Source organism: Amphibalanus amphitrite, unplaced genomic scaffold (assembly GCF_019059575.1).
Source record: "Amphibalanus amphitrite isolate SeventyFive unplaced genomic scaffold, NRLGWU_Aamphi_draft 000084F_arrow, whole genome shotgun sequence".
Lineage (NCBI taxonomy): Eukaryota > Metazoa > Arthropoda > Thecostraca > Balanomorpha > Balanidae > Amphibalanus > Amphibalanus amphitrite.
Window position 1 is genome coordinate 1,033,047 of NW_024881580.1, and position 27,984 is coordinate 1,061,030.

The 27,984-nt window shown below is 49.5% G+C and overlaps 1 protein-coding gene across 4 annotated transcripts; it reads right to left on the reverse strand.

Annotated features, from left to right (window-relative positions):
• Positions 1-455: 455 nt before the first annotated feature.
• On the reverse strand, positions 456-25,796 carry LOC122379817. 4 transcript variants are annotated; one of them, XM_043362338.1, is made up of 22 exons: positions 25,508-25,795; positions 17,768-17,865; positions 17,332-17,449; positions 17,056-17,187; positions 16,719-16,848; positions 16,362-16,510; positions 10,553-10,691; positions 10,128-10,288; positions 9,447-9,552; positions 9,014-9,160; positions 8,643-8,773; positions 8,223-8,480; positions 7,578-7,850; positions 4,568-5,003; positions 4,051-4,415; positions 3,641-3,807; positions 3,194-3,339; positions 2,678-2,914; positions 2,353-2,506; positions 1,912-2,103; positions 1,441-1,712; positions 456-1,120 (listed from the first exon to the last, which is right to left on the reverse strand). In XM_043362338.1, exons 1-22 carry the CDS (start codon positions 25,581-25,583, stop codon positions 934-936), a joined length of 4,074 nt encoding a protein of 1,357 aa, XP_043218273.1. In that variant the 5' UTR covers positions 25,584-25,795; the 3' UTR covers positions 456-933. The 4 variants fall into 4 exon arrangements, with proteins under 4 accessions (XP_043218273.1, XP_043218272.1, XP_043218271.1 ...); XM_043362337.1 differs by having other exon boundaries at positions 7,719-8,480; positions 25,508-25,796; XM_043362336.1 differs by having other exon boundaries at positions 7,578-8,480; positions 25,508-25,796.
• Between the last annotated feature and the right edge of the window lie 2,188 nt (positions 25,797-27,984).

The following is a 27,984-nucleotide window of genomic DNA, read 5'->3' on the forward strand; positions in this document are numbered from 1 at the left end:
GTTTCGGTGTTCTTATCGGAATTTCGAATAAGAAGTCCTATTATATTAGGGAGTAGGTACGTTTACGCGCAGACAGTTAATTTTTCTCGACACTTCCTTTAAAAACAACAATGGGTAGGCACTGGCAAGGCCAGGCGATGGGTCGCTGGTATCATTAGCAGCACCAGACGCCCGCTTGGTGCTAAGCTGACACGGCGGTGCCCACGAAGTACGAACACCCACTCGATCGTTCGGAACACAATTTTCTTGGTGCTAAATACAGGCTTTTAGAAATCCCCATCGATGCTTGGATCCTTTGGGCTTTCTTTCAATTCATCCTCGACCCTCGACCAGTCATTCTGAGCTAAGGCGTATACCTAAAAATACGTCTTTTGAGGGCATATTGCATTTACATTTTTTTTCTTAAGTCATGACTCCTTATACGTGTACCAAGTAGCAACCAGGCGAAATACCCATTGATGTGGAGTGAGGTGTTTATTTTTAGATGAAGCAGGCGTCATTTCCTCAATAACCTAGGGCGATACACGTCACTTACAAAGCAGTAGCGCAGGTAACGGCGGTGAGCGCGGCATCCTGCCAGCCGGTGGTCTGGCCAGTGGGGGAACATACAGGCCAGGACACCGCGTCCAGCGCCGTTAGGACGCGCGAGCGCACTCCTCCATCAGCACATCATTCACGGCGTCAATGAGGACGGCGGGGGCGTCACATCACGCCGAGGTCCGCCATCCAATCACGATCACAGGGAGCTGCCGCGTCCGACCGCACTGACGCAGCTCTCCCGGTGAAATAAGCACACGGCATCTCTAAATAGCAAAAGTACAAAACTGCGGCGCAGTCAGCGGCGGCGGCCGTCTCCGGTTTCACTCGGTCACCGGAGAACGGTTACGGTCCGTGCCGCCGCGCGCCCGGCCCGGTCCGGCCGGCCGGGCGCTGCTACTGCCGGCTCGAGGACGGCTCGGCGGTCGGCGCGGTGTGCGCGTGCTCGAACAGCGACGGATCCGTGTAGATGGGCTCGCTGGGGTCGTCGAAACGACGAGCACGCGGCGCCGGCGGACAGTCCACCTCATAGGCCGGGTTGGCGCTGCCCTGGGCCGGGAAACTGCGACCCATCGCCGACGACCTGCATAAAGGGGCACACGTAAATTTTAAAATGCAAAAGGCGGTCATTTATCATGGACTTTTTATATGAGTTTTTTTTTTTCTTAGAAATGTAGGCGTAAAATATCGACCAAAATTTTCGCTTAAAATAAATAGAAGTAAAACAATGGTGATATCGGCAACTGCTTCATTTATCTTACGGAAAGATCGCAGCAGCCCGGCGGACAACTTTTGGCATTCCCAAAAACCTTTAACGTCTGGAGCGGTATAATTATTAGTCAGTGCAAGGAATGTTATTATCCGCTGTGAAATCAGGTGTATGAATGTGCATTATGCACTCACGATTTTCCGTGCAGGAACGAAAAGGTATTCTTGGCCACCCCTGCGGCGGAGAAGCCGCGCGGAAGAGGTGACGCCATGTCGGCCTCGTGATTCTTGTAGGCGATGAGCCGGCTGCGGCGGCACCAGAGTCCGGCCAGCAGGGCGGCCAGCACCATCACCACCATCAGCACCACCAGGGTGGCCAGCAGGCCGTGGTACTCGGCCGACGAGATGCACACGCTCTCGATGGCCTTGGCCTCCTCGGCCTCAACCTCGTCACGGCTGTAGTACACCTGTAGGGGGCAGCAGGCGCCCGTGGTTAGACGGTAACTGTCACATAGCCCGGTAGCAGCTAGGGCGATTGTCACAAGCCCAGAATGCAGGGAGAATGTGATTAAAAAGGCAAAAGCAAGTAGTTCATATCTGAGCTCAAGAACGTCAGTATCGTACCTAACGATTCGATCCGGTAGATGAGAAGCCGACGGCACTTACGCTGAGCAGCTGCTTGACGTTCTCTCCCTCATCCTCCGGGTCGCCGAGGTCCTCGTCCTGCGGCTCCACGGGTAGCTGGTTGGGGTCGGGCAGCACGGGCTCCGGGGTGGGCTCAGCGGCTTCCTCGGGCACCGAGCGGCGCCGGCGGCGGCCGAACGACGGCTCCTCGCGACCGTTCACCGCGCAGGTGGCCTGCAATTAGGTCGACCGGTCAGTACTGGTGTATTCGCAGGCACAGGTAAAGTGACTGTGAAATGTTCCGTCACTTTCATATAGAACACAATCCGTCACAGATACAGTCCCTGTCACTGCCGGAAAAAAAGCCGCTGTAGCTTTACCGTTGAGGCAAAATTTGTCACACTGGAGGCTGTCTGAGGCAAACTGTACGACTGAGACGAATTGTCCGACTGAGGCATCCCCAGGGTTACATGCAGTACCCACCGGCTGACAGCCGGGCCGGCGGCACGTGCGCACAGTGGCGTAGAACATTAGGTAGTTGGACTCGGGGATCTTGAAGGCGCTGAAGCGGGCTTCCAGTCCGTTTCCGTCTCGAGCCAGGCCCAGAGACGGGAAGAGCAGCGGGTCGGTCGGGCATCTGTCGATAAAGATGTTCAGCGATGAATACACTCGACTCAAAAACCGACTCCAAGCTCCAGCTGTAGCCTACGCAAACGGATAATGCATCTCATGTTCAAAACCGACACATTCAACCGTTTTACTGCAGAGTGTGCATGCATGAATTCGCTGCTCTTCTTGCTGTACGCACCCGTAGCTGTCGATGAGCTCCACGGCGCGGCCCGAGTACGGGTCGCGTGCGATCACGTTGGTGGCATAGATGTCGGTGCGCAGGTTCGCTCCGGACTGCGTCTCCAGGCGGAAGGTGAGCGGGTCGCCGACAGCAATGGTGGTGGTCGGCCGGCCCTGGTACAGGATCGAGAGACGCACCCGCGAGTCCACCACCTCGCGAGCCGGCAGGTCGATAATGGGCGTCACCTGGCCGGGGCTGCAGGTGGCAGGGGTAGCAACGGGTCTCAGAGGTCAGCAGGCCCAGATGCGGTTTGGGCTACTGTGCGTTCAGGTATGAATATTGAACGGCTCACCCACTCACTCATGGCTAAATCACCCATGGGCCATGACTCATTCATTCATTCATTCATTCATTCATTCATTCATTCATTCATTCATTCATTCATTCATTCATTCATTCATTCATTCATTCATTCATTCACACACTTATTCATTCATTCACCACCTACTCACTCTCACTCTTCAACTCACTCACCTAGCTGACACGTAGCCAGAAGTGACCACGGCCTCGCCAGGTCCTTGGAAGTAGCAGGTCAGGTTGTAGCGCTTGTCGAAGTTGGTCTGCACGATATCGCTGAACTGTACGACCACGATGTTTTGCATGGTATCGCCGTCCCGGAACTGGAGAAACGTCCACACGGAGTGGTCAGCGTGCGCAGAGGATGGAATAATGGCATATATGTAACTAGGAATCTATTCAACAGACGATAAACAGTGCTTTGAGTATCTAGGCCGCCGTGAAATGAGAAGGTACTGAAATGTGTGTGATGCGAATAATACCGAACTTTTCATCGTCACCGTGTATGGAAACATATTTTCCACGTATGGGATATTTCTTCGTCAGCTTATCAGGTTTTGTATGACATTCCTTTACGCTATCGGGCCTAAGTTCGTTTCGATAATTTTCCGATTTCCAGCTCACCATCTGTGTGCCACAGCCGTGCGCCGGGATGAAGAGCGAGAGGTCGCGGCTGCCGCGGCCCAGCACGCTGCACGAGTCGTAGTGGCGGTACGTGTACATCCGTCCGTAGAACGGCCGGCGAGAGAGCAGCTGCAGCCGCATACCGCGCTCGTTACAGGTGGCCGTCACTGTAGAGAGACAGACACACAGTTAGCGTCACTGTCACAGTGCAGAGGTCGTCAGTCACAGTTACCGTCACCGTCTTCGACACACCGGTCCTGTCAGCGTCACTCTCAATGTCGGAAGTCAATAGGACGGCACTGAATCAGGCTGTGCTTTATGAATCTTAATAGTTATCAATCATTTTATATCAAGATAAACAAATAATTGTTCTCCGCCATTTTATACCCGAGCACCTCTCCAGCACTCACCGTCTCCTCCCTCGGTGCTAACGAAGCCCTGCTCGGAGAAGCCTCCGCCTCCGCCGACGAAGCCGCCGTCACTTCCGAAGCCGCCTCCCGATCCAAATCCACCACCGCTTCCGAATCCGCCGCCTCCTCCGAACCCTCCGTCGGGTCCTCCGAACCCTGCGCCTCCGCCGCTGCCGCCGCCGAAGCCCGGCCGAGGACGGTCGGGACCGGGCGGCAGCTCCTCGCAGTCCTCCACGCGGACACGTTCGTAGTAGTCGTAGTCGCGGTCGAGCTCGTAGATGTCAGCGGAGCTGGAGCGGCTCATGTCGCCGGCGGAGAGCTCACAGTTGTCGTTAGACGCGCTGCCGGACGCCAGACTGGAGGTGCTGTCGGATACAAAACTGTCAGCGGGCTGTCCAGTGTCCACGGTTAATTTTCATGCATGCAGAGACAACTTACACGTCAAAACGGCAAAATGTGCCGCTAGTTGCCGAGTTCGAGTCGATGAAAGACTGGGGAAAGCCGTATCCGTTCTCACCTGTACCGGTAGGAGAAGGCCTTGCAGATGAAGCCCAGGTTATCTGTGCACGCTCGTTCACAGTCGCTCAGAGACGACACCGGCAGAGTCTTGTCGACAAAGCTGGAGCGCATTCTGCGGCCTGTCTCCTTCAGCGTAAAACGGTCTTCGTAGCAGTTTCGTGCGCGGCCGCCGCTGCCGCCGCCCGGGCCATCGTCTCCCCAGCGGCCGCCGCCGCTGCTCCAGCTGCCGCCGCCGCCCCAGCGGCCGCTGCCGCTGCTCCAGCTGCTGCCTCCGCTGCTCCAGCTGCCGCCGCCGCCGCCCCATCTGCCGCCGTCGCTCCAGCCGCCGCCGCCGCCGCCGAAGCGGCCGCTGCCTCCGAAGCTGCCCCGTCGGTCGTCGTAAGGACCGTCGCGGTTGTCCCCGCCGATGAACTGGTCCCGTCCGCCGGGACCACCTGAAGCACGGCCGGAACACAGCGGTACCCGGTCAGACATTAAAGAAGGTAAAAGTGTTCGTAAAGCAACATGCGTAAAGCTGAAATTGTTTGCCGAGGAAAAGCTGCGTGAAAGCGATGCTGCTGCATTTTTTTTTTGTAAAACAACAATTCATTGGGACGTACAAATCAAATGCACAAACATTAGTTATCAAGACTCACGCAGGTTGCGGAAACGACGAAATAAATGACACGGTGCAATCAGAAACAGTTCACATCGATTCAAATAACGTTGATTATAAAAAGTTCATGACACATGATTAACCATAAGTCGATATGAAATAAATGAATCACTTATTTGAACGGAATCATGGAATACGGTCATAAACATCGAAAATCGTGCGTTGTGCGATGTGCGTCGTAGCAATATGATTCATGCTCATTTCAAATAAGACGGTGAAATAGTTATTATGTAGTTTCACATGTATAGGTATTTGAAGATATCAAGAATAACTACGTTAACTAGGCTGTCCAGTGCCCAGAGTCAACTGATAGAAATTTTGGGAATGCGTCACCCCAACGAAAATAACAACGGACGGGAAACACCGGTCATCGAATAACGTTTGTAAGAAATTCATTATTTACATCTGGTTAGGTAAGCGAGGGAATAAAGATAGCACAACAAAACGACGCATATCACAAGACGACTAGTTGTCTTGTGATATGCGTCGTTTTGTGATATGATAATCGTCTATGTTGAATCTATTATTTATGTATTTAATTTAATGAATCTATTATTTGTGTATGATAATCGTCGTCTTGTGATATGATAATCATCCAGTTGCAACTGGATGATTCGACAATGAGCGAAGAGCGTGAATAAGACATTCGGAGGGAAGACAATTGAATGAACGGTGACTGCGACGGGATACAAAGTGCACCCGGCGTAGTAGGACCGTATTTTCCCACTTTCTCAGTCTGTTTGCGATGTTTAAAAAACTATGAGGCGCATGATGATGATAAGTGAATGTTAGTAATCAAGTTAGAAATGTAGAACATTGTATACGAGCTTACACGAAAGTTTTAAAAAATGCATGTGTGTAAGAAAGCGTTGCAAGAAGCCCACATGCACAAACTATAACCAAGAAGACAGAAGACGTTTTGAATCAATAAGACTCAAAATTAGTTCTGCAGGAAATAGTTCACTTTAAACATGTCCACGGAGATGGGAATCGAACCAAGATTCAATGGGAAATATTATAGTGTTCAGTACAACATCATGAATAAAAGTTTGACATTTTTTAGATAATAAAAGATCAAATACGTGAAGACCTGAAGTAGTGACACATGTTGGGTAGCTTACATTGTGTTTCTGTGGTCTGAGATATCTACGTGCGATTAGTTGATATTTCCAGTTGTCTGTTACATGCCATAACTGCTGGACAATTGATCGCAAGGAGAACGGCTCAACTTACTAAGAAGAGAGTTATCAATCAATTGCAATAAGAGGAATACGACTGCCCATTTAAAATACACGAGGTTGCAAAGCTTTCCGAGATTGACGTTTAGACTGCTTTTTCAAGTGCACTGGTCCATGGCTTTAGTTACGTAGTAGGTATGGAGTCATGCAAATATGATATCTTTACTCAATTTTTAATCTAAAAGACGAATAGGCATATTCCCTGATTAAGTTATGGTTGGGTCCGAACTGCGGGATAGTTATGTACTCCTTCGAGTTACCGACCACCTGTTTTTAATTTAATCTACATAGGTACATGATTCTTAAGTCGTTTAAATCCCCAATTCAATGTTAAAAGTGAACTATTTCCTACAAGCGGAACATGCAAAAGTCGATCAGGTGGCATTCATTAGAGTCCAACACTACTCAGATCTCATGCTACGTCGTCAGTTCTTTTTTTGACAAAATATGTATACTCGTAGATATCCAAATGATGAATAATCCTTAAATGGAAAATTCATTCTATGCAAGGCAATTTATTTCTAATCAATTTTGCGATGAGCTGTTCGGTAACTTTCAACAATGAAGGTGGCAAATTATTACTAAGTCATCTAGATGCTATATATGTTACGTACCGAAAAATAAAGTGATATAATTTCAATATAAGAAGTTCTTAAATTTCGAATGACTTGCAGCAAAAAAAAAAAAGACTAAACAAATATTGAAACGCTTTAAAAAGCTCATTGTAATTGTTTCAGGGTGAAAATGAGGCCATGAGTAATTCAATATGTTGTGAACGTCACATATTCATCTTAAGATTACACGAACGAGGAAACGTCTCAAGCCAATTGGCACTTTAATTTCCATCAGGTCAATGTTTTTTATCCTCGTATGAAGAGCACGTTAGATAAGTAAAAACATCGTCTTTCGGGCGACCAAACTGCCGCAGTTTGTTGCAGAGGAGGGCCATCAGCCGGGCATGCTCGGATTCGTCCGGCCGGGGGTTGGAGCAGTCTGTTCGAGCTACCGTCCGTCGTTGGCGCCAGCCACCGGCTCGTCTCGCGTGCTGCCGACTACCAGTTGAGGGCTCTGCTCTGTGGCGCCCTCGGCATGCGCAGCCCGCATCCAGCGTGTACCTAGCTGTCGGTCGGCCGGCGGCCGGTGCGTGTCGCTGTCGTTGCGCTGCAGTGCTGCCCCGTCCGACTCCAAGGCGGCAGCGTCGGCCGTCTCCGAGCCACCGCCGTCACCTGCCCGAGAAACAGAGAACCGGTGCGCACCTGGGCGGCCGCCGCGCCGGCCGTCGCTCCAAGAGTCGTCCCAGCCGCCGCCCTCGCGGATCACGTTCGAGCGCCGAGAGCCGTCCGGTCGGAAGACGCCGCCGCCGCCTCCGCCGCCGGCTGCCCAGCCGCCTGTCGGCCCACCGGGGCGTGAGCTGTCTCCGCTGCTCCAGGATCCGCCGCCACCGCTCCACGATCCACCGCCACCGCTCCACGATCCACCGCCACCGCCCCGCGAGCCGCCATCACCGCTCCAGGAGCCGCCGCCGCCGCCGCCGCCGACCGGCGGCAGGTCGTCAGCCCTGGGGTCCTCACCGCCCTCATTGACCAACACGACAGTCGGCTTGGGTGGCGGTGCCTCAATCGGAACGGTGTTGCTTCCCAGCGGCCCGCCACCGGCGCCGGCGGGAGGGGCACCGCCGCCGCCTCCACCGCGCCACCCGCCACCGCGCCCCGACTGGCCAGAGCCGCCCGAGAAGGGGCCTCCGCCCCCGCCAAAGGTACCTCTGGACTCGTAAAAGCCGCCGCCGCCGCCGCGGTAGTTGCTCTCAAATGAGCCGCCTCCGATGAACCGGTCGCGGCCGGGGCCGCCCCGTCCGCCGCCCAGGAACTGGTCGCGACCGCCGCCGCCGCCGCCGAGGAATTGGTCGCGGCCTCCGCCGCCACGGAAATCGTCCCCACGGCCGCGGCCGTCGGCAAAGAAGCCAAATCCGCCACCGCCGCCGCCGCCAAACCGACCTCCACGGCCGTTGAAGGGGGTATCTGCAAAAGAGAGACAAAATCGTGAAAGTGCTACAAGTGGTGCGTTCACAAAATGGTCTGCGTATTTACGTACAATGAAATTGACATACGCTACGATCAGCACCCATTCACTTCGCTAGATACGAGCAAATAACCGATCAGAGTGCGAGCTGTCAAACATACCTCCGAGCAGGTTATCGTAGTAGTCGTAGTCCTCGTGGAAGACGAGCCTGGCACGTCCGTTGCCGCCACCGTCCTTGGTGTTGTACATCTCGCACAGACCGAACCGCTTGCTGAAGACCATCGACTGACATCTGCGCCGCAAAAGCCCCGGTCACTCGCTGGTAGCTCAACCGTTTTAAGTATCGCCGAGAGCCAGCATCGCTTGGCCAAGATTACTTTACTTCTCCACTTAGCCATCTCCAAAGTTTTTTTTTACATTGACAGCGATCCTATAACTCCACTGTATTTACTTATGTACATATTCCTAAATATCCATTCCCACAACTGATAAAAACTAACCGGTCCCTCATCAGTGCGTGTCGGCCACCTACCCGGGTGTCTGGAGACACGCCAGCATGCAGAGCCGGGCAGAGTACTGCTGGTAGCTGTAGATGGGATTGGGTCCCTCGAGCCGGTTACGGCTATAGCGCCGGAAGGCAGTGACGTACTCGCGGTCCGACTCGCGGTAGAGACCCTCCCTGAGAGCGGAGGAGCGACGAGCGCACCCGAGTCACAAGCCAGAATCGGCCGAACGTGGAAAGATGCACATCGGGGTCCTTTGATGGAGAATGAGGAATTAAACATGCCCTAGCCGGAAGAAATAATAATAAAACAGAGTGAAATAAATCGGCGTCACTCCTGCTTCAACCGACGGAACGATGATTAGATATATGTCTCCTCTTTTGGAGCCTGTAAGACTAGTCCATTAGGCCCGATGAAGTATTTAAATGCCGCTATGACGTATCTGGTAGTGTCGTGTCGCACCTTGTGAACATGTCCTGTCCGGAGGACGGCTGTTGACCGCCGGGAGACAGAGGACCGCCCTCGTTCCGACCGGCTCCGGTGCGGTCCGACTGCTCTTGACCGATCACTGAGGAGTGAAAAATACAGGTCAGTGGCTGATAAGATAAACCTACGGTCAGACTACTCCTTCCCCATCACTGCAGTGTGAGAAGAAACACAAGCCATCGACTGAAAACGGATAAACACATCAGTCATGTACTGGTTGTAACAAGACATACTCAAATGGTTTTTATCTAACCATAAACCAGCAATGCCGCCTCCAAACGGCGGCCAATGAATGGAATTCAGACATACCTTCATTGTCCATATGGCGGGCTGAATAGGAACAGAGAATAGGCGAATCAAACCTCAAAGCATGCGCATTACAAAATGAACGAACTATCATCCTCTGAAGGCGTATGTAAATATTTGTCTAGACTTATAACTAAGTGCCGCCTCACAAGCAACTCTTCTTACGCATCGTTGAATCATGAATGCATGTAAATCACGTTTGTAATGTAATAACTTTGGCTGTTTTGTGTTATGCAACTAACCGTGTTCGAAATCGAGACACGTAACTTCCATGAGGTCAGCCCGTCATCTCTACCTCGTTTAGCTCCGATCTGTGTGTAACATCTATAGCTGCTTTGTCTCACTACTGACCGTGGTCGAGGCACATGAGCTCCATGAGGTCGGTGTCGTCGCGTCCGTCGTTGCCTCGCAGCTCCGGTGACACGCTGAGGCTGTCGTCCTCCAGCAGGTAGCAGTCGCCAGTACCAGTGGCGTTGTTGGTCAGTTTGAACTCCGCCGCGCGACAGAAGATCCTGAGGGTCAGCGGCATCGGGTCAGTGGCGACGCAGTCTTTGCTAATGACTACCATGTCAATCATAACTAACGACCTAACCGTTCAAATATGTCACAGCATTGAGAAACAAATGTATCGAAATTATTGTCGTCTTATTTGATGATTAGGTATCCTAAATGACCGTCTTTGCAAACAGAGCAAACAAGATACCAAATGATCATGCTCGTGGACGAATGCCGATCACACTATCGAACGCTGCAGTATCATATTCTGAGCCACTTACTGTGCGTGCTCAGCGCACATGCTCTTGCACTCGCTGCGGGTGACCTCCCGCTTTCTGTAAGGTTTGTTGGAGGTGTACAGGGAGCGTCTGGCCTCCTCGACAAAGACGAGATGGTCAGGCTGCTGACACCGGCGGCTCTCTGAAACGGACAGAGCTGCCTTCAGACGTGTAGACGTTTAGCGGCGTATTGCTGGGATAATTGGTGAAGGGAGATGTTTACAGTTCGGTTTCTCCCAGCAAGGACTTTCCAACAACGTATCGAGAGAGGATAGCTTTTCCTTTTGCGATTGCATGAAGTTATGACGTCCAGCGACTGAAATGGGTTATGTGACGTGAATGTTCACTCGAGACACAGTTTATCGATGCATATTAGGGTGGCCATTTTTTTGCAAAGTACACGGAATCACCGCTCCTAGCCTCGATTCTGATGCATTTTTTCATGCTGATTCCGAATCCGTCGAGAAAAATGAAAAATTCGTAAAAAATTTGACCCCTGGACGTCCTTGAAGTTTTTGGATAAAGTGAAAATATCGACGTCTCACTGTCTAATCGAAAGTTGCGTTGTGTTTAGACTAAAAAGTTTATATGAACGTGAAATATGGTCTGTTGGCGTCACAATGCCGCTAAAACCAGCAATATTACTCATTTGGTTTAGCAAAAGCGTTCAATAATATCGGCACCCTTTGGGGCAATCTGCCTCTGATGGCGAGTATCGAACTAATAGTGATACACGTCTGCCTGTAGGTGGCAGCACTGTTCTCCAACCTTTGATTCTTTGATAGGTCATTGTGATATCATTAACACGTTTTATCATCATGTTTTCCTTGCCAAAAGATACAATAATCATTAATCTGATTGTCTGAAAGAAATTTCAAGCATCAGTGTGTCATTTTCCTTTCCTAAATAATGTTTAAAATGAGGTAAAATAAGGTAAAAGCAAACAATGTGAATGAAACGGTAATAGGCCAGGGTAAACACGATTACACGAGGAATCGTGTACGACAGGTTAATTTCGTTCAGTAGCATACACGGGACGGGATGCACCTAGAAGCTCAGCGAGCCCCACCGGCATTTGGTTGGGTCGTAAGACCCTATGACTTGATTAAACCCACCCAGCTAACAGGAAACGTTACTACAACGTTGTCACAACGTCGTGTTTCGGTAAGTTGCGAAATTACGTTTTAATTACGTTGTAGCAACGTTCTGAACGTTGTGAAGCCATGGTTTGGTCCGAAAGTCGTGGTAAAACGTCGTGACAACGTTTTATTGGTACGTTGCAGCAACCGCGCACTTGCAGCATTATTTTTTGATAATGCATGGTGACATATATGGCCATATAATGCATTTCCTTTGACTTACAATGCGTATATTCAGTTTTCATCGTTAAATTTGACATATTTTAACACTTGGACTGTTCACGTTGTCAGCTGGTGGTCGCCAACACGTTGTTAAAGGTAGTGTGCCAGCTTTCTTGGACCGTATGGAGTTAATGGCCCAGATAAGGAGAACCGGATTTTTAGAACTTATCCATACCTTCAAAACTCATGGAAACGTCTTAAATTCTTCAAATTTTGAGTACCCCAGTGCGAAATTCGCCCCGACGGGTTGTCGGTCGTACCCCAACCACATTTCACACCACTATGAACAATAAATGCACACACTGAAACCGCTATTACCGATATGCTCATCCAATCAAGTTTCGATAAACCCGTTCATCATCAGCTCCTGCGGTTTCGAACACGCCTGTTAGGTGGTGCGGTAGACCACGCCCAAAGCCAGGGCCCCGGTAACGTGAGGTAGCCGAGTCAATGTAACGAGTCAGGGCAGCGTGCGCTGACCCAAGCCGCAGCCGCGCGTCCTCCCGGTGTCATGTGATAGCCCGGGGCTGCCCGCGGGGATGCGGTAGACCGCGCCCAAAGCTGCGGCCCCGGCTTGGGTCAGCGCACGCTGCCCCGACTCGGCTACCTCACGTTACCGGGGCCCTGGCTTTGGGCGCGGCTTCTGCTCATACTTTGTGGTGCGGTGGTGGTGCGTCGGGCTGCGCGCTCTGACTCCGGCCAAGAAAAATGCGTCAGCTGATCATTGTCATTTCTGCCACTTGCGTGTGGTGAAATGGGGTCATAACTTATAAGACGGCTTTTTCATATCAATTATTTTACATAAAATCATATTTCAAACCATAAATAATGTTCGACAGCCAAATAAAAGAAACAATACCAATACGGGCTTACAGTTTAAGGCTCGACATTGTGTTGTCTACGATTAGACAGCTGATAACTCATTCCCGTACGTCGTATGGTCGTAACACTATAATGACCTTTGCTTATTGTCACAAGTGCGCCGCATTCGCGATTGTTGCCCGACGCCTGTTTGCAGGTGAGCCCACTATAGTTGTTATACATATCTAAAAACCGATAAACTTTTAGGCGAAAAAGGCACTATTCCAGGCCCATTTTTGATTTTTTTTTTGCGATATTAGGTAAAAACAGAAGCTTCTTATCCTAGGAAAAATAAAATGGGAAATCTTTCAAAGGTGGCACACTACCTTTAACACGGTTTTTCACAACCTTGACATTATAGGTACTGAATAATTAGCGGTGTTTTTATAAGTAAATTCTGATACCTTTCTCTCTCTATCTCTCTAATATATATATATATATATATATATATATATATATATATATATATATATATATATATATATATATATATATAACATGTGTAAATTGCAAAGCGTCATTGGCATGTTTTGCAACATCACAGGCGGAGTTAGAGGCTTGCAACTATCCCTATGTAAACGCGGCTGTTATCCGCGGCTGCCAGCAAGCCACGCGGGCCGCCACTCAGGCGAACGGTGGCTCGCGCCCTGACCTCGCCTGAGGGGCCGTGACGTCAGTGTCACCGGCCGGCGTTCAGAGCCAGCCGGCCGAGCCGCAGTCTACGCGGCGCGAGCGAGCAGTGGGGGCCGGAGGCGGGCGCGGCTGAGATAGCTGGAAGATGAAAGATAGCGCCAGTTGTCTGCGTTTGATGCGATTGTTGCTTTGACTGGTAAGTCAAAGTACCATTTACGAGTAGCATTTGCAAGATTGTGCCTTGTAATATCGTGCGGTCTAGGCTATAGTTCATTGTAGCTCTAGCCTCTAAGGTGTTGACATGTTTGATCTAGCCTGTCGCACTGTTACGGAAAGTGATGCAGGTATTTTTGTGATTTTTTCATGAATTGAATGTCTGATTTTCCCTCATGTCTTCCCGCAGACGTCCTGCAACTCGTCAGCGCGCCTCGTGGCAGGCCTACTGTCGGCAATGCAGTAGCGAAGTGGCTGTCTGGAAGCTGCGACCGGAACGGGGGTGCGCAGACCGTCTAGTCAAGCACTGCCAGCTGCCTAGGGACATCGAGGCCGCAAATGAGCCGGTGCCTAACGGTCCGCCGATTGATCCTCATCCTCCCAGCGAGGGTTAGTGAAGAAGTGAACTTCCACCAGTTCTGGCGTGCTAGCGGCTAGCGCCAGAGCCGGTAGAACCCAATTCCGTCCCACGCCCCCATGGGGGCACCCCTGGGCCCCATGCCCCATCACCGATGCCGCCGCCGTCGTTTTTTTTTTTTGTAAATTGACCTGTGTGATGTATTGAAATATACACTTCTTACATGCCTTTTTTTTACAAGTCTAGAGAACGGGAAGAGAGCGTCGGAAACACATTCTGAGTATGTTGCGAACACGTTGAGAGGGCGTTGCGAAAATGTTTAGGACGTTTACTCGGGGTCGCAGGGACGGCAATACGAAGTAGCGACAGCGTGGTGCGCACGTGATAAAAACGTCGCAGAGACGTTGCCAAAGCGTTCTATACTCCTTGTAGTCACGTTGCGGAAACGTGGTGACAACGTTCCAGAAACACTGTTGGTACGTTACAGGAAACATTTCATAACGTTGGCGGGACGTTGTAAGAACAGTTTTGGGACGTCACGGCCACGTTACAGAAACGTTGTGATGACATTCAAATGCATGGTCGGATGACGTTGTCACGCCGTTGTCTGGAGTCTACAAAATTACGTTGTCACAACAATAAATCGGGACGTTGTGGTAACCATTTGACAACGTTTAAACGACGTTGTAACAACGGCAAATTGTTAGCTGGGCAGCTGCCGGCCCGCAGTGATGTCGTTGGAAGATTATGCAATCGTAGACTAGAGCCGATGGCGTTGTGCGGCACTGATGTGTCCGACGGACCAATAAACCCCATCATTTAACAGGTCACCGGTGAAGTATTATGGTTATGCACTTACTTGCCTGCCCAGCGCATTGACTCAATGGTGGCCAAAATCATGAACTGTCGAACAATAGGCAAGATCGCTAAAGCGTCAGACTCTAACAACTGCACAATCTGAAGGGACAAGCTCGCTGTTTGACAGCGCACCGGAATTAGTTACCGGAACATCCCGAGGATTTGTCCTTCCTCGCAGATCAGCTCGGTGCCAGGCATTAGCACATCGGCCAGTAGCTAGGCAACAGCGGGATACTGGAAAGGACAGGCGAAAAACCGGCAGCGCTGCTCCTCTGCTCTGTGCCGCTGCTCGGCAGAGTGAGACACCCTCCAGTGGGCCTTCTGCCTCGCTACATTTACACTTCCTCTGCGGGAATTCGCTCATTGTGGCTGGCAGTGAATCCGGTATAGTTAGGCGACAGGTCGGGTCCGCTGAAAAACAGCCAGCAAGGCCGTCTCCGACTTGGGCCGCTGTTCTCATGAGGTCAGTGTCTGCAGCGACACGGTCTCCGCGGCGCCGCGGACGGCAGTTTCACACCCTCCAGAGTCCAGACAGGCAAGGAAGCGCGTAACCATACATTAACTTCATCGGAGACATGTTTAATGATGGGCTTTATTGGTACGTGATACATATCAGTGAGGTGAGGCACGACGCCATCGCCTCTAGCTTGAGAGTTGAGCTTGCATAATCTTCCAAACACATCACTGCGGGGCGGCAGCTGGGCTGAAGTCAGGTCACAGGGTTTTACGACCACTTGCCGGTGGGGCTCGCCGAACATCTATAGGTGCATCCCCTCACCCCTGCATGACACTAAACGAAATAAGCCTGTCATAAACGATTCCTTGTGTAATCGTTGCTTACATTGCTGGGGCATTGCCGTTTCACCCAGATTGTTTGCTTTTGGTTAGAAAAGCCTTATTTTAGACATTGTTTAGGTAAGGAAAATGACACACTGATGCTTGAAATTTCTTTCAGACAATCAGATTAATGGTTATTGTATCTTTTGGCAAGGAAAACATGATGATAAAACGTGTTAATGATATCACAATGACCTATCAAAGAATCAAAGGTTGGGGAACAGTGCTGCCACCTACAGGCAGACGTGTATCACTATTAGTTCGATACTCGCCATCAGAGGCAGATTGCCCCAAAGGGTGCCGATATTATTGAACGCTGTTGCTAAACCAAATGAGTAATATTGCTGGTTTTAGCGGCATTGTGACGCCAACAGACCATATTTCACGTTCATATAAACTTTTTAGTCTAAACACAACGCAACTTTCGATTAGACAGTGAGATGTCGATATTTTCACTTTATCCAAAAACTAGGACGTCCAGGGGTCAAATTTTTTACGAATTTTTCATTTTTCTCGACGGATTCGGAATCAGCATGAAAAAATGCATCAGAATCGAGGCTAGGAGCGGTGATTCCGTGTACTTTGCAAAAAAATGGCCACCCTAATGCATATTCACTATCGAGACAAAGACTCTCGATGCATCGAGACAAAGACCCACTCAAGACAAAGATTCTCGCTGCATGGTACTCACTCTCGAGACAGAGGTTCTCGATGTACTCCTCGTCGCGCTGTTCGACGAACAGGTTCGGAGCCGAGCGCCAGGTGATGGGGCACATGTAGCACGTGCGGTTCTTGGAGTTGTAAGAGGCCGAGCGACACACCTCGCTGGATTCGAGGCACCTGGACGGCAGCCGAGGGACCAAGTGAGTCACCGGGAAAGTCTCACTTTTATAAAGGCATTCATAGCTACTTTCTGTCCAAGGGACTTCGGCGAGTAGGCGGAGTGCCTATCATTTCTTGGATAAAAGGGTATTTCTTTTATATAACCTGATCGAGTTAAGTCAAATAATTGGTATCATGTAAGCGTTATTCGTTCTCCACTGCTTACCTCCGCTCACACTCCAGCCGATTTTCGACTTGGCTCTCGATGCAGTTATTGTTCTTCGGCCTGAAGCTCTTGTTGATGAGCCGCTCGAAGACGTACATCCTTCCCGGACAGTGTTGCTGTACCGCTTCCGCTGTGGACAACGGCGCCCGGTCAGTGGTGGTCAGTTCAGCCGGCGTGTGGACGAGCACCAGAAGAACTCAGAACCCGAGAGACCAGCCCGTCCGCTCTCACAGTCAGCGTCACCGTACGGTATTTACGGCTGTTTTGAGGTAAACGGCTACAGATTGCAACCTCCTAGCCACCCGTGATTCTGCTGGCTACTGCAGTAAGCACTCACCTGGCATGCAGATCTTGTTGAGATGGATGTTGCCGGTCTTTTGCAGGAGGTTACCAATGCCGTCCGGCTTGGCCTTTTCCTCGGTGAGATAGCATGCCGACGGGTCGTACTTGCCGTCTCCGTATGGTGCACCTGTGAGAGCAAACATTTGAATTTTAGAGATAAATGTAAGATAACGATCATTTATGGTATTGTTCTGGTTGAACGAAGAAGTTTGGCATCGCTGAACAAGTCGTTCCATTTCCCAACATCTGCAGAGAAGGGCTTCCGACTGACCTGGGCTGTAGTCGATGGAGCCGCATGGTCGTATCAGGTTGTCTTTGACGCTCTTTCCGGCGATGCACGACGTCTGACACTGCTCCAGCAGGGTGAGGGGCTGCTCTTCCTTTGTGAGCTGCCGGACAGAACGTGAGATCAGCGGACGTCGATTTTCGGATTTTATCGACATTAAATATAACGTCGTGGTAACACTCAACTGAGTCACGCACTTCGAGTTATGCAGCGATTACCATATTGCGATAGTTCAAAATGAGAAAATGCTCATTACATAACCATCCTTTCGCATACCTATCTATAAAGTGAAAGGGTGGCATGATATGAGAGACCTGAGACCATGTCGTTTTATGTATAGGGACAAAACTACTTGAGTGAGAAGTTGATCATATGAGCGGCGTCTTGGCTTCCTGTCGGTATCCGGACACGTCGTACTCACATAGTCTCGGTCATATCCTTCCAGGTGATATCCGGGCACACGTTCAAACACCAGCTGTCCATTTCCGTTGTTACAGTTGCTCATCTCAGGTGCAGCAGCTGGAAAAAAGGAGAAGTCGTTAGTAAAAGGGAGAAAGGGCATGACTGTCGTGTTAGCAGCACGGGTGTGTTGCCGCACCTGGCACATTTCCCGCACGGATCCGGCTACTGCGCTGCAATATTTCCCGAAGGCGGACTGCTTATAATGATATAATTATCTGCAGAGTCTGAGCCGGAACATTCAATCGGAGCGAGAGCTAAAGCCGTTTAAATTTCAATGGGGCTGTGGTTTGCACATATTCCTAGTAAGCGGGCAGTGATTATGAATATTCATTTGAACCTAAAGTGGTTTTATCCATTGGAGTCACCATTTCTCTTCATTGCTCGGAATTCAGCGAATTTATGTAAATTCCGAGCCACGTGTTAGCTCCCGATGCCGCTGGGGACCGTTTCAGGGCGGCTCTTTGTCCGGTTGTCACTGCGGTGTCTGTGTCCGATTATGGGGTGGGAGCGCGGGGCCGGGCCGGGCCGGGGCGGGGCGGCGGGAGCGGCGGGAGCGGCCCCGTTAGCCGGCCGCCGGCCGGATGTGCCGCCGGTCACTTCCGGCCGCCGCGGGACACGCCCTGGGGGAGCGGTCGGCCGCCGGCGCCGCCCCGCCCGCCGCGCCGCGCACCAGGTCACTGACAGTAATCCCAGCCCGGCCCGACGGTGTGATGAGAGAATCTGATCGAAACCGTATCACCAGGCGCCGTACGGTGGCGAGTAAAAGCAAAGGAATCAAGGGAGGATCCAAGGTAGTGACTCATTTACTGGTCATGACGTTTGGTCCTGACAGATGATTTGCTGATGATCGGGTAGGTAATTAAGAGCTGAGTTCCGGCCGCCAAGTTGACTCAACCGCCAGTCGGTAGCCGTGCCAAGGCCAGCCGACATAGCACATACTTGCATGGCTGCCCATTAGCTGGTCATTGCTGGTGATAATTAGTGAAGATAAGATTAAGCTGTTTGCAAGCTAATGGACATAATGATGCGTTTTTATTACCGATTCTAAAGAGCGGATGGCTGGGAGTATATGACTGCAGAAAAAGTGAGACATTTGCAGCCAGCCGATAAAAAATCACACATTTCCGCACAAAACTTACTGGTATGCGTCACTACTGAGCGGATTCCTTTTCCGGTCGAGTGGTAGGTACCGAGGCATCGGGGTACTGGAATGATACATATGTATATTTGGTGCGCTAAAGGTAACTGCAATTTTGTTAACCGTTTATTGAGCAAAACGTCCATTATAAGTGTTTTTACCTGTTTTTACTATTGGATGGATTTAAGCAAAGACCTTAATAATATTCCAGAACATTTCTAATCGCTCAGGTGAAATATTGTTTAGGGGGCATAATTAAGCAAAGAAAAAAAGCGATTAATAGAGATCTGTCCCACTTCTGTCGAGCTGCCTGCTGAGTCTGCTGTTGCTATCTGTAAGAATCTTGGCTGTTGCTAAGAAAAAGGCAAACCAAGATAATCTGACCTCGATCGAACATTGACAAATGGTAAGCGAAGTGATCCTTTCCTTGTGGCCTCAAAAATTCCACGTTACATTCAAAATTATTGTTACGATGGTTTTAACGGTCTGCCGTTTGTTGCTGTGTGGCCTTGGAACCTAGGGGGTGGAGTTGCTATCCCCGGGGCGTGGAAAACCAGAGTTCCAAGCCGGATACGGATCACGGGATTTTCTGCTGCTTAATTGGCTATAACAGCACTGATATAATTTTCTCTTCTATTGGCCCATGTGGGCAAGATAAAGTCTCTGCATAGTGCATGCATGCGTTCTTCGAAGACGTTAAAGCCGGCTTTTTCTTTAGGAAACTGAAACAAGTAACTAACAATCTATAATTTTTTTCAGTAGGTACCTTTTCAGTAATGCATCTTAGGTATGTCAGGACAAGAGCACACCTGTCCGCAGGCTCGATGTTATGATAAGTCAATACCTAGCCTTTTTCACGATGGGTTATCTGGCCAATGCACCAAACTTGACGAAAGCTGCACTAAATCTCTTTTTCAACAAATATCTTCATAGCATGACAGTGCTTTAATCGAAAATAATGCCTGATAATTTAAAAAATCAAAAAAAAAAATCAGGCATAGGTACAAGCAACTGTGCAACCCAAGCTAATAACTTTAAGAAACGCGATTGACCCAATTTATGGCTGATAATGTCTAATAACTTTAAAAAAAATCAGGCATATAGGCATCTGTGCAACCAAAGCTGCAAGCTTCTAAGAAGCACAATTAACCTAAATTGACCAAATTTGAGTCAAATCTGTACCCAATCTGTATCATATCTGCACTTAATGTGTACCAGATAGCCGTCGTAAAAACGACCAATGTTTCGCTTCGTTTACTTACTGGCCACGCATGACTACAAACCTATTAGTGCTCAACCCATTAGCGTCGCCACGGGGGAGGGGGCAGGCGGGGCAGCTTGCCCCCACCTCCGATTGGATACCCCTTGAGATGGATACAGATCTCTGATGAGATTTAGGGGTTGGGGAAAATGTCGTTAGTTTTCTGACGATGCCTGTGAGGTCGGAACCGGTCGGAGCCTGCGATTCTACCCAGAGACATGGGCGGCGGAACGGGGAGGGCACCGGGACACCGTGCCACTGCCCCCCTTGATTTTGGCATTTTAACGTTAGCCCTATGGGCGTTGCATGGAAAGAATGGGACCAAAAGTCGGCAGTGCCCCCCCCCCCTTAATTGAAGGTGTTTCGCCGCCACTGCCAAGAGACGGAGTCGAAGTCACCAAAATCTTCGACTCCGACTCCAGACTCGCAGATGTCAATGCTTTGTTTCAATCCATGTTCCTAGTTGATTCTCAATCACATTTCACCTACAGCCGATTTTTACAAGTGAAAGTGCTGACACAAAATTTTCGTTCATAGTGTGACGCGAAATCCTCGGGGCGTCCGAAGATTTCTTTCGAAGTTCGGGTCTTTCCCAACTCTGGAAATTTCTGCGACGGGTTTAAATGCCGTTCAAGTGCCGCAGGGCTAATGCTAATGAATTTCTCACGCAGGCTCCTAAGGAACTCCAAACCGGCCTGTGAGAGCCCCACTGGTGCCCATATTCTCTGAGTGCCCATGTGGGGATCTTTGAGGATCTTATGCGTAGGTCTCTCATTAAGGGACACACGGATCTTTGAGGATGCCTTCGAAAAATTATGGATAACCTTTACTGCAGCCTCTGATAGTTCAGCCAGCCGAGCTCTTGAGACGACAGATCTTGCTGACCCCAAGCCGGCGTCTTAGTGATCACGACTTACGGGTGCCTTTGAGGGTCCCAAGTCCCAAATAATGTTTCTGATGTCCCAACGAGGGTCCTTTGGATTTGACACAGACCCCGAGGGTTCACACTGTTATTTGAGGGCTCACCCTGGTCTCTTAGCGCACGCCGCCCACACTGGCTTCTAAGGGACCCACCTGGAGCTCGGAAAGCCACATATATGTTAGATCTCTGGGATCAGGCTTCTGAAAGACCACCCTGACCCTGAGTGACCCACAATGGTCTGAGAATCCCAAGCCCACCTCTAACGGATCCCTTGTCGTTATGCCGTGCGAAATTTTTGGTTCCGTATTTGTTCACGTTTTGCAGCGCTTCCCCACGCACGAATATCGGGAGATTGTAACAAAACACTTTCTCTCACTGGAGCAAAGATAAATAGTAAATACCTTACTTCCGATTCACACTTCCGACATTCACTCTCCGCGGAATGCCTACTTCGCTACAATCAGTGGCTGTCTTAGCCCTCGCCTGAATGAGGGGGGGGGGATCGAACGGACCCCCTCGTTTTTTTGCGAATAAATATCGTAAAAAGCGGCCGATCACAACGAAAATTTCAGTGCCCTCGAGTTTATCAATTTTACACACATTCTAAAAATTTCATGACACTGTGTCAAATGAAGTTTGACCTGTGACTTATTTCTCGAGACTATGTTTGTACAATACCGTGATTTGGCTATGTCGGCTCATATTATCCGCGTGTTTGCAGTCTTTTGTGGTTTTAAACGCTCAAACATGTGAAGTGATGTTGGTCCAATGTATTATGGTGGGTGTCAAGGTCACGTGAAGGTCAGGTCAGGTGATTGACCTTTGATGAGCTCGGTTCACTCTTTCGAGTTTTACATGTTTCTATGGTAGTTTGTGGACTTGATTTCGAATGTAGCAACCATTTGAACATTTACGAAGCAGTTTTGGATCCTTCGTAACATGTTACGAATCTGTCAGTGGCGGTTGACACCTACTATGAATACCCGGCAGGACGCCTATTGGTTGACCTGACTTGACCTAACCCGACCTGGCCTACATGCATGAAGATCAAAACTAACATGAAATTCGTGATCAACACCCCGGAAAAAGCCCTTAACAACCTCACTTTACGATGTTCTAGCAGGTCCCGATTTACCCGACTATGGGTCATTGACCTAACCTGGAAGGTCAATCAACGACCCCCCAAACCCAAAGTCCCTGGTGACGCTTATCGGCCTAAATGTCAACCACCTAAAAATATTAGTAGCTTATAGAGAAGAAACACAAGACGTGCACCTTATCGATATTTTTGGCACCATTCGGCTTATATATAGTGCGTCATTGTTATGAAGAGGCCTAGTTTCCTGCGGAACATGACTTTCAAATGCCAATCGAGGATAATAAGTGTTGACTCATTTGTTTTGCGAGACCGTTCAAAGGATTGCTTGGCATACTGCATTACGGATACACACGTAAGCTCTCCTCGGCCGAGGGAAGGAGGGCTGAGCCAACCGTAACGCTTCCGTCCGATTTATTAGAGTTTGGAACGTTTGAGAGAACTATATAGACAGCCGAAATCTGTCATACCTGGCATTTGATTCGAGCCGGAAGCTTTATAATTGATGTCATCTTCAATTCAAGGCATCCACCTTTAAAGGGCATTATACATAGACCTTTGCAAGATTTAAACATCGCCGTACCTATCATTTTCTACATACCTACACCCGGCCGAGAGAGCAGGGGGCGGATACGACCCCGTCGCCGTTTCGCGCCTAATTGAGCTACGATTAGAACCTCGTGGGAAAAAACGAGCGTGCGCGCCGTTACGAGACGCGGCGGCTGGTATCCAATTTTAAGGTCTCAGGTCGACCGGTGACCTATGAGGTCGAGTCAAGTGTCCCAATATACCGCGACGCCCGATCGCGCCGGATAAAAAACTTAACCCGCGCCCTGCTGGGGGGGGGGTGTTTGAACACCCCCCCTTGTGGTTTTTCGCGAATATCTCAAAAACGGCGGCGCGGAGCGCCGCCGTTTTTGGTACACCTTATCATACATCAATTCTACACATGTTGTGAAAATTTCAGACCAAGGTCATTCAAGGTCAGGTCACCAGGTCACTTGAAGTGACCTCACCTCATAAAAACTTTCAATGTCTGTCATAGCTACACCGAGTGACCGATCGCTTTGAAACTTTCAGCGATTGCTAAGAGCAATAGCATGTACAAAATGTATATCTCAGAATTTTGATATCGATGACCTAAGGTCAGGTCAATTTTGCGACCTCCCCATTATAAGTCAATGGGAGAAAATTGAAATGCGCCTATTTTGGATGATAGACATTATATACACTCCCAAACACCGAATTACAAGTGGTTTAGACACACTGAACTTGAAAATGGTGTCCGTGACCCTTGTTTATGCCCTGAGGTCATCTTAGGTCACGAATGGTATCTAACAGTTTTTCGCAAATAACTTTTGATAGAGGCATGCTAGAGCGATGAAAACGCCTTAGATGTGTTCAGCTCGACGATACGGATCGACTGATATGCAACATGACCCTTTCCGGTCAGGTCATGACCTTGACCTGAGGTCAAATTTTCAAGTTGACCTTTCAAGGTCAAGTTATAGTTCATTCGATGCGTCTTGACGAGAGGAACACGATGCCGGTAAAAGTAAGCTCGTACAAGGCTTGGGTCAAAAGTTATTGCAGAAAAACTGTTTTCGAAAAAATCGGCTATTTTTGCAGTTTTTGCCCCCTGCAGGCAAAACCGTTGACGTTAGGTCAAATCTGAGAGAATTACTCAGAAAGGGCGTTAATAGGGCTATCGAATGCGCTTTACCGCGGCGCTCTAGCTCTATTGGTTACCGAGTTATGCGTTGGCTTCTTGGAAATTGTCGACATTCGACCTGGAAATCGGCGAAATTTTGCCTTCAATGACCTCTGGTGACCTGACCTTTGACCTGACCAAAAAATTGACCGAAGTGATTTCCTCATTATTTTTTACGCTCTTTCGAACGCCGCCTTCCGCGTATCGCTACGTGGCCCAGGAGCCGAGTTACAAGGGGGGGTGTTCAAACACCCCCCCCCCCCAGCAGGGCGTGGAAATCCAGGACCCCCAGCAGGGCGCGGGTTAAGTAGCGCCGGTCAGCGCTGTGCTAGCGCCTTAATTCTTTCATGCAGCGGTTCAGAAGTGATAGGGAAGACTGCGGCATGGTGGACCAACGGGCACACACTGTTTAAACTGCTGTAGGTCAAACGATAGGAGGTATTTTTTTTTAAGTAAAAATACAGAATGGCAACATGAAGACAAAAAGTTAAGTCACCGCCAAACCAGAAGAGATACGATTTTTTTTTGTTACTCAACGTGAGAAGCAGCAGACTTTGGGGATCATTTTCATGCACAGTTTTTGCAGTTTGTAGGTATGAAATAAACGCAAGCTAGCAGCATGTAAAATTGCAGGCACCAGAAACTAGAAAGCCATTTTACGACCTAAAAATGTCACGATATCTGACAATTTTACGAGAGTTCGGCTTTGACAACAACATGAAAAACATGTGATTCAAGATGCCCCGAACATTTCTTTGGTTGGCCGTATCGCGATTTACTCGGTTTGGTAAACTTGACTTTTTGGCATTATTGACCACTCGCGAGCCCCATTTGCACCACTGAAACGTAGGAATTCGGTTTTTGGTGAATGCTTTCGCTAAAAATAGTCGCAGAACCGCAAATTTAACTAGTACCATCACGTTTGTCATGCTCAAGCGCTTTGCATGATATCCTTTTGGTTAGGTGAGGCTAGCTTAGAGTGTTGAGGAGATCATATATGAAGCATAACATTCGATTCGGTAGCTCTTCCAGAGTCTACTGAGGGCTTTTCCGACCCGCTATCTGAATTTGCTCGAGAATCATTGACGGAAGACTTTGATGACCTTAGTGACGTTATGCATAACGTCATGCAAGGTCATCGATACAAAATTTAAACGCCGTAGGTACCTCGCAAGGAGTGCAATAAAGTTTCGAATCCATGTGCTTGAGGTATTCAATTGTTTACCGTCCAGAAAATATACCAAAGAGATGCTTAAAACTAAAAGGGTAGGCTGAAGGCTCCCAATTTGACAACTCGACATGAACAGGCGCTTAGAACCCAAAGCAAAAAAAAAAGATAAGTAAGGGGCGGCAGCAGCCTCCCCTTGCCGCGAGTGAAGGTCAATTAACGATGACTATTATTTATTAACCATTTTTGGGAGCATATTGGCATTAGCTCACTTACTCAAAACGCTGATAGATAAATATCTGATAGATAGGTACAGTAACAAGATGCAGGTATCAGCACTTACACATAGATTATCCGGGCCAGTTGCAGTGGACAGTCACACAAGCTTCAGGTAGGTACTCACCATCACTAAGCGTCTTCAGGACGTTCAACACAGCAATTACTTCAACCATGGCGATCTCAAAAGTTCTCCTTTTCATTTTGGCCTTTGGTCACTGGGGCGCGGCCACCATCCCCCGGGGACGGCACCGGCACTGGTCTCTCTCGGCGGAGCTCGCGGAGCTGTGTGCCGGTCGGCGACGCGACGACGAGTGAACTGACCCGCTCTCGGTGCTGGGTCACAGTCGTGTGATGCAGCACCGCCGCCGCCGGCACCAGGGTCACAGGACTGCCTTCTGGCACTGGGCGGACCCCGCTCGGTCCACAATCGCGCCGAGCCGGCCGTAAAAATGAACGCTATGACAGGGCAGGAAGGGCGGCCGGATCCGGCGGTTACGGTAATTGGCCAGTTTGTGAAAACGGAAGTAGCCACTAGCGGCGCGGCGGCTGGCTGGTGATTGGTCGGCGGCCGGCGCGGCGGCTGAGATCAGCCAATCAGCGGCCGGCCGCCGGATCGCCTCCAAAATGGCGAGATTGGCCGGCTTTTGACCCGAATATGTCGAGGTCGACAAACGGAGAGTCATGTCCCAGCCGTGAACCGTGTGGATGGATCTGACGCGGGCAGGGACAGCCGAGTCCCGACACGGTGACAGGGGTTTGTCGCCTGTCGGGGAACGGTCCAAACGAGCGGCCATGGCGGCATGGCCCATGGGCAGCGAGTTGCTAATGAAGGACCTAATTGTTCCGGGAACAATTAACATGTTTCGTGCATATGCTCATCGAAAGTCAAAGCTCAAAACGTCTGAAAAGATGGCCTCTAAGCGTAGACATATGACTTACTACGAAAGATGTTTCCCTAAAAGACAGTTCGGTTGTTTTTGTTCCCCTGAATTGCCTTGTTCATCTGCTAGGTGCGGTGGTTGGTTGCGATCAGGGCCGTTCTTTAGATGATTGGGTCGGGGGGGGGGACAGATGAGGGCGTGCCGCGACCCCGCACAGGGCGATTATCACCCGGCGGTGACGGCCGATCAGTCGACATTTCAAATAACCACATCCACCGCCTCTTTCAGCGCTTATTGCGCCGCCAGTTTTGGCGCCGCCACATCTATATGCGGGCTTAGAAGCGGGCTATACAGGGTGATCGAAAAAAAAAATGGAAACCCTAACTTAAGCTGTCTGTAAGTCCGAAAGATTTCACTTTATTGACAAATTATATCTCTGTTCTTTTAACTCGCGCCCTGCTGGGGGGGTGTTTGAACACCCCCCCTTGTGGTTTTTCGCGAATATCTCAAAAACGGCGGCGCGGAGCGCCGCCGTTTTTGGTACACCTTATCATACATCAATTCTACACATGTTGTGAAAATTTCAGACCAAGGTCATTCAAGGTCAGGTCACCAGGTCACTTGAAGTGACCTCACCTCATAAAAACTTTCAATGTCTGTCATAGCTACACCGAGTGACTGATCGCTTTGAAACTTTCAGCGATTGCTAAGAGCAATAGCATGTACAAAATGTATATCTCAGAATTTTGATATCGATGACCTAAGGTCAGGTCGATTTTGCGACCTCCCCATTATAAGTCAATGGGAGAAAATTGAAATGCGCGTCTTTTGGATGAAAGACATTATAAACACTCCCAACCACCGAATTACAAGTGGTTTAGACACACTGAACATGAAAATGGTGTCCGTGACCCTTGTTTATGCCCTGAGGTCATCTTAGGTCACGAATGGTATCTAACAGTTTTTCGCAAATAACTTTTGATAGAGGCATGCTAGAGCGATGAAAACGCCTTAGATGTGTTCAGCTCGACGATACGGATCGACTGATATGCAACATGACCCTTTCCGGTCAGGTCATGACCTTGACCTGAGGTCAAATTTTCAAGTTGACCTTTCAAGGTCAAGTTATAGTTCATTCGATGCGTCTTGACAAGAGGAACACGATGCCGGTTAAAGTAAGCTCGTACAAGGCTTGGGTCAAAAGTTATTGCAGAAAAACTGTTTTCAAAAAAATCGGCTATTTTTGCAGTTTTTGCCCCCTGCAGGCAAAACCGTTGACGTTAGGTCAAATCTGAGAGGATTACTCAGAAAGGGCGTTAATAGGGCTATCGAATGCGCTTTTCCGCGGCGCTGTAGCTCTATTGGTTCCCGAGTTATGCGTTGGCTTCTTGGAAATTTTCGACATGCGACCTAGAAATCGGCGAAATTTTGCCTTCAATGACCTCTGGTGACCTGACCTTTGACCTGACCAAAAATTGACCGAGTGATTTCGTCATTATTTTTGACACTCTTTCGAACGCCGCCTTCCGCGTATCGCTACGTAGCCCAGGAGCCGAGTTACAAGGGGGGGGTGTTCAAACCCCCCCCCCCCCCCAGCAGGGCGTGGAAATCCAGGACCCCCAGCCGGGCGCGGGTTAATATCTGTGACGTAAGGTCTGGGTCAGGTCAATTTTGCGACCTCTCCATTAGTTATAAGTCAATGGGAGAAAATTGAAATGCT

What these genes read in the sequence shown, in the direction of transcription:
- LOC122379817 (XM_043362336.1), bottom strand. Translation starts at nt 25,583, where the DNA reads ATGAAAAGGAGAACTTTTGAGATCGCCATGGTTGAAGTAATTGCTGTG. An exon ending in GCCTTCTCCTACCGGTACAG is followed by an intron (nt 4,416 to 4,567) that starts GTGAGAACGGAT and finishes TGTATCCGACAG; the next exon opens with CACCTCCAGTCTGGCGTCCG. An exon ending in GAGCTCATCGACAGCTACGG is followed by an intron (nt 2,507 to 2,677) that starts GTGCGTACAGCA and finishes CTTTATCGACAG; the next exon opens with ATGCCCGACCGACCCGCTGC.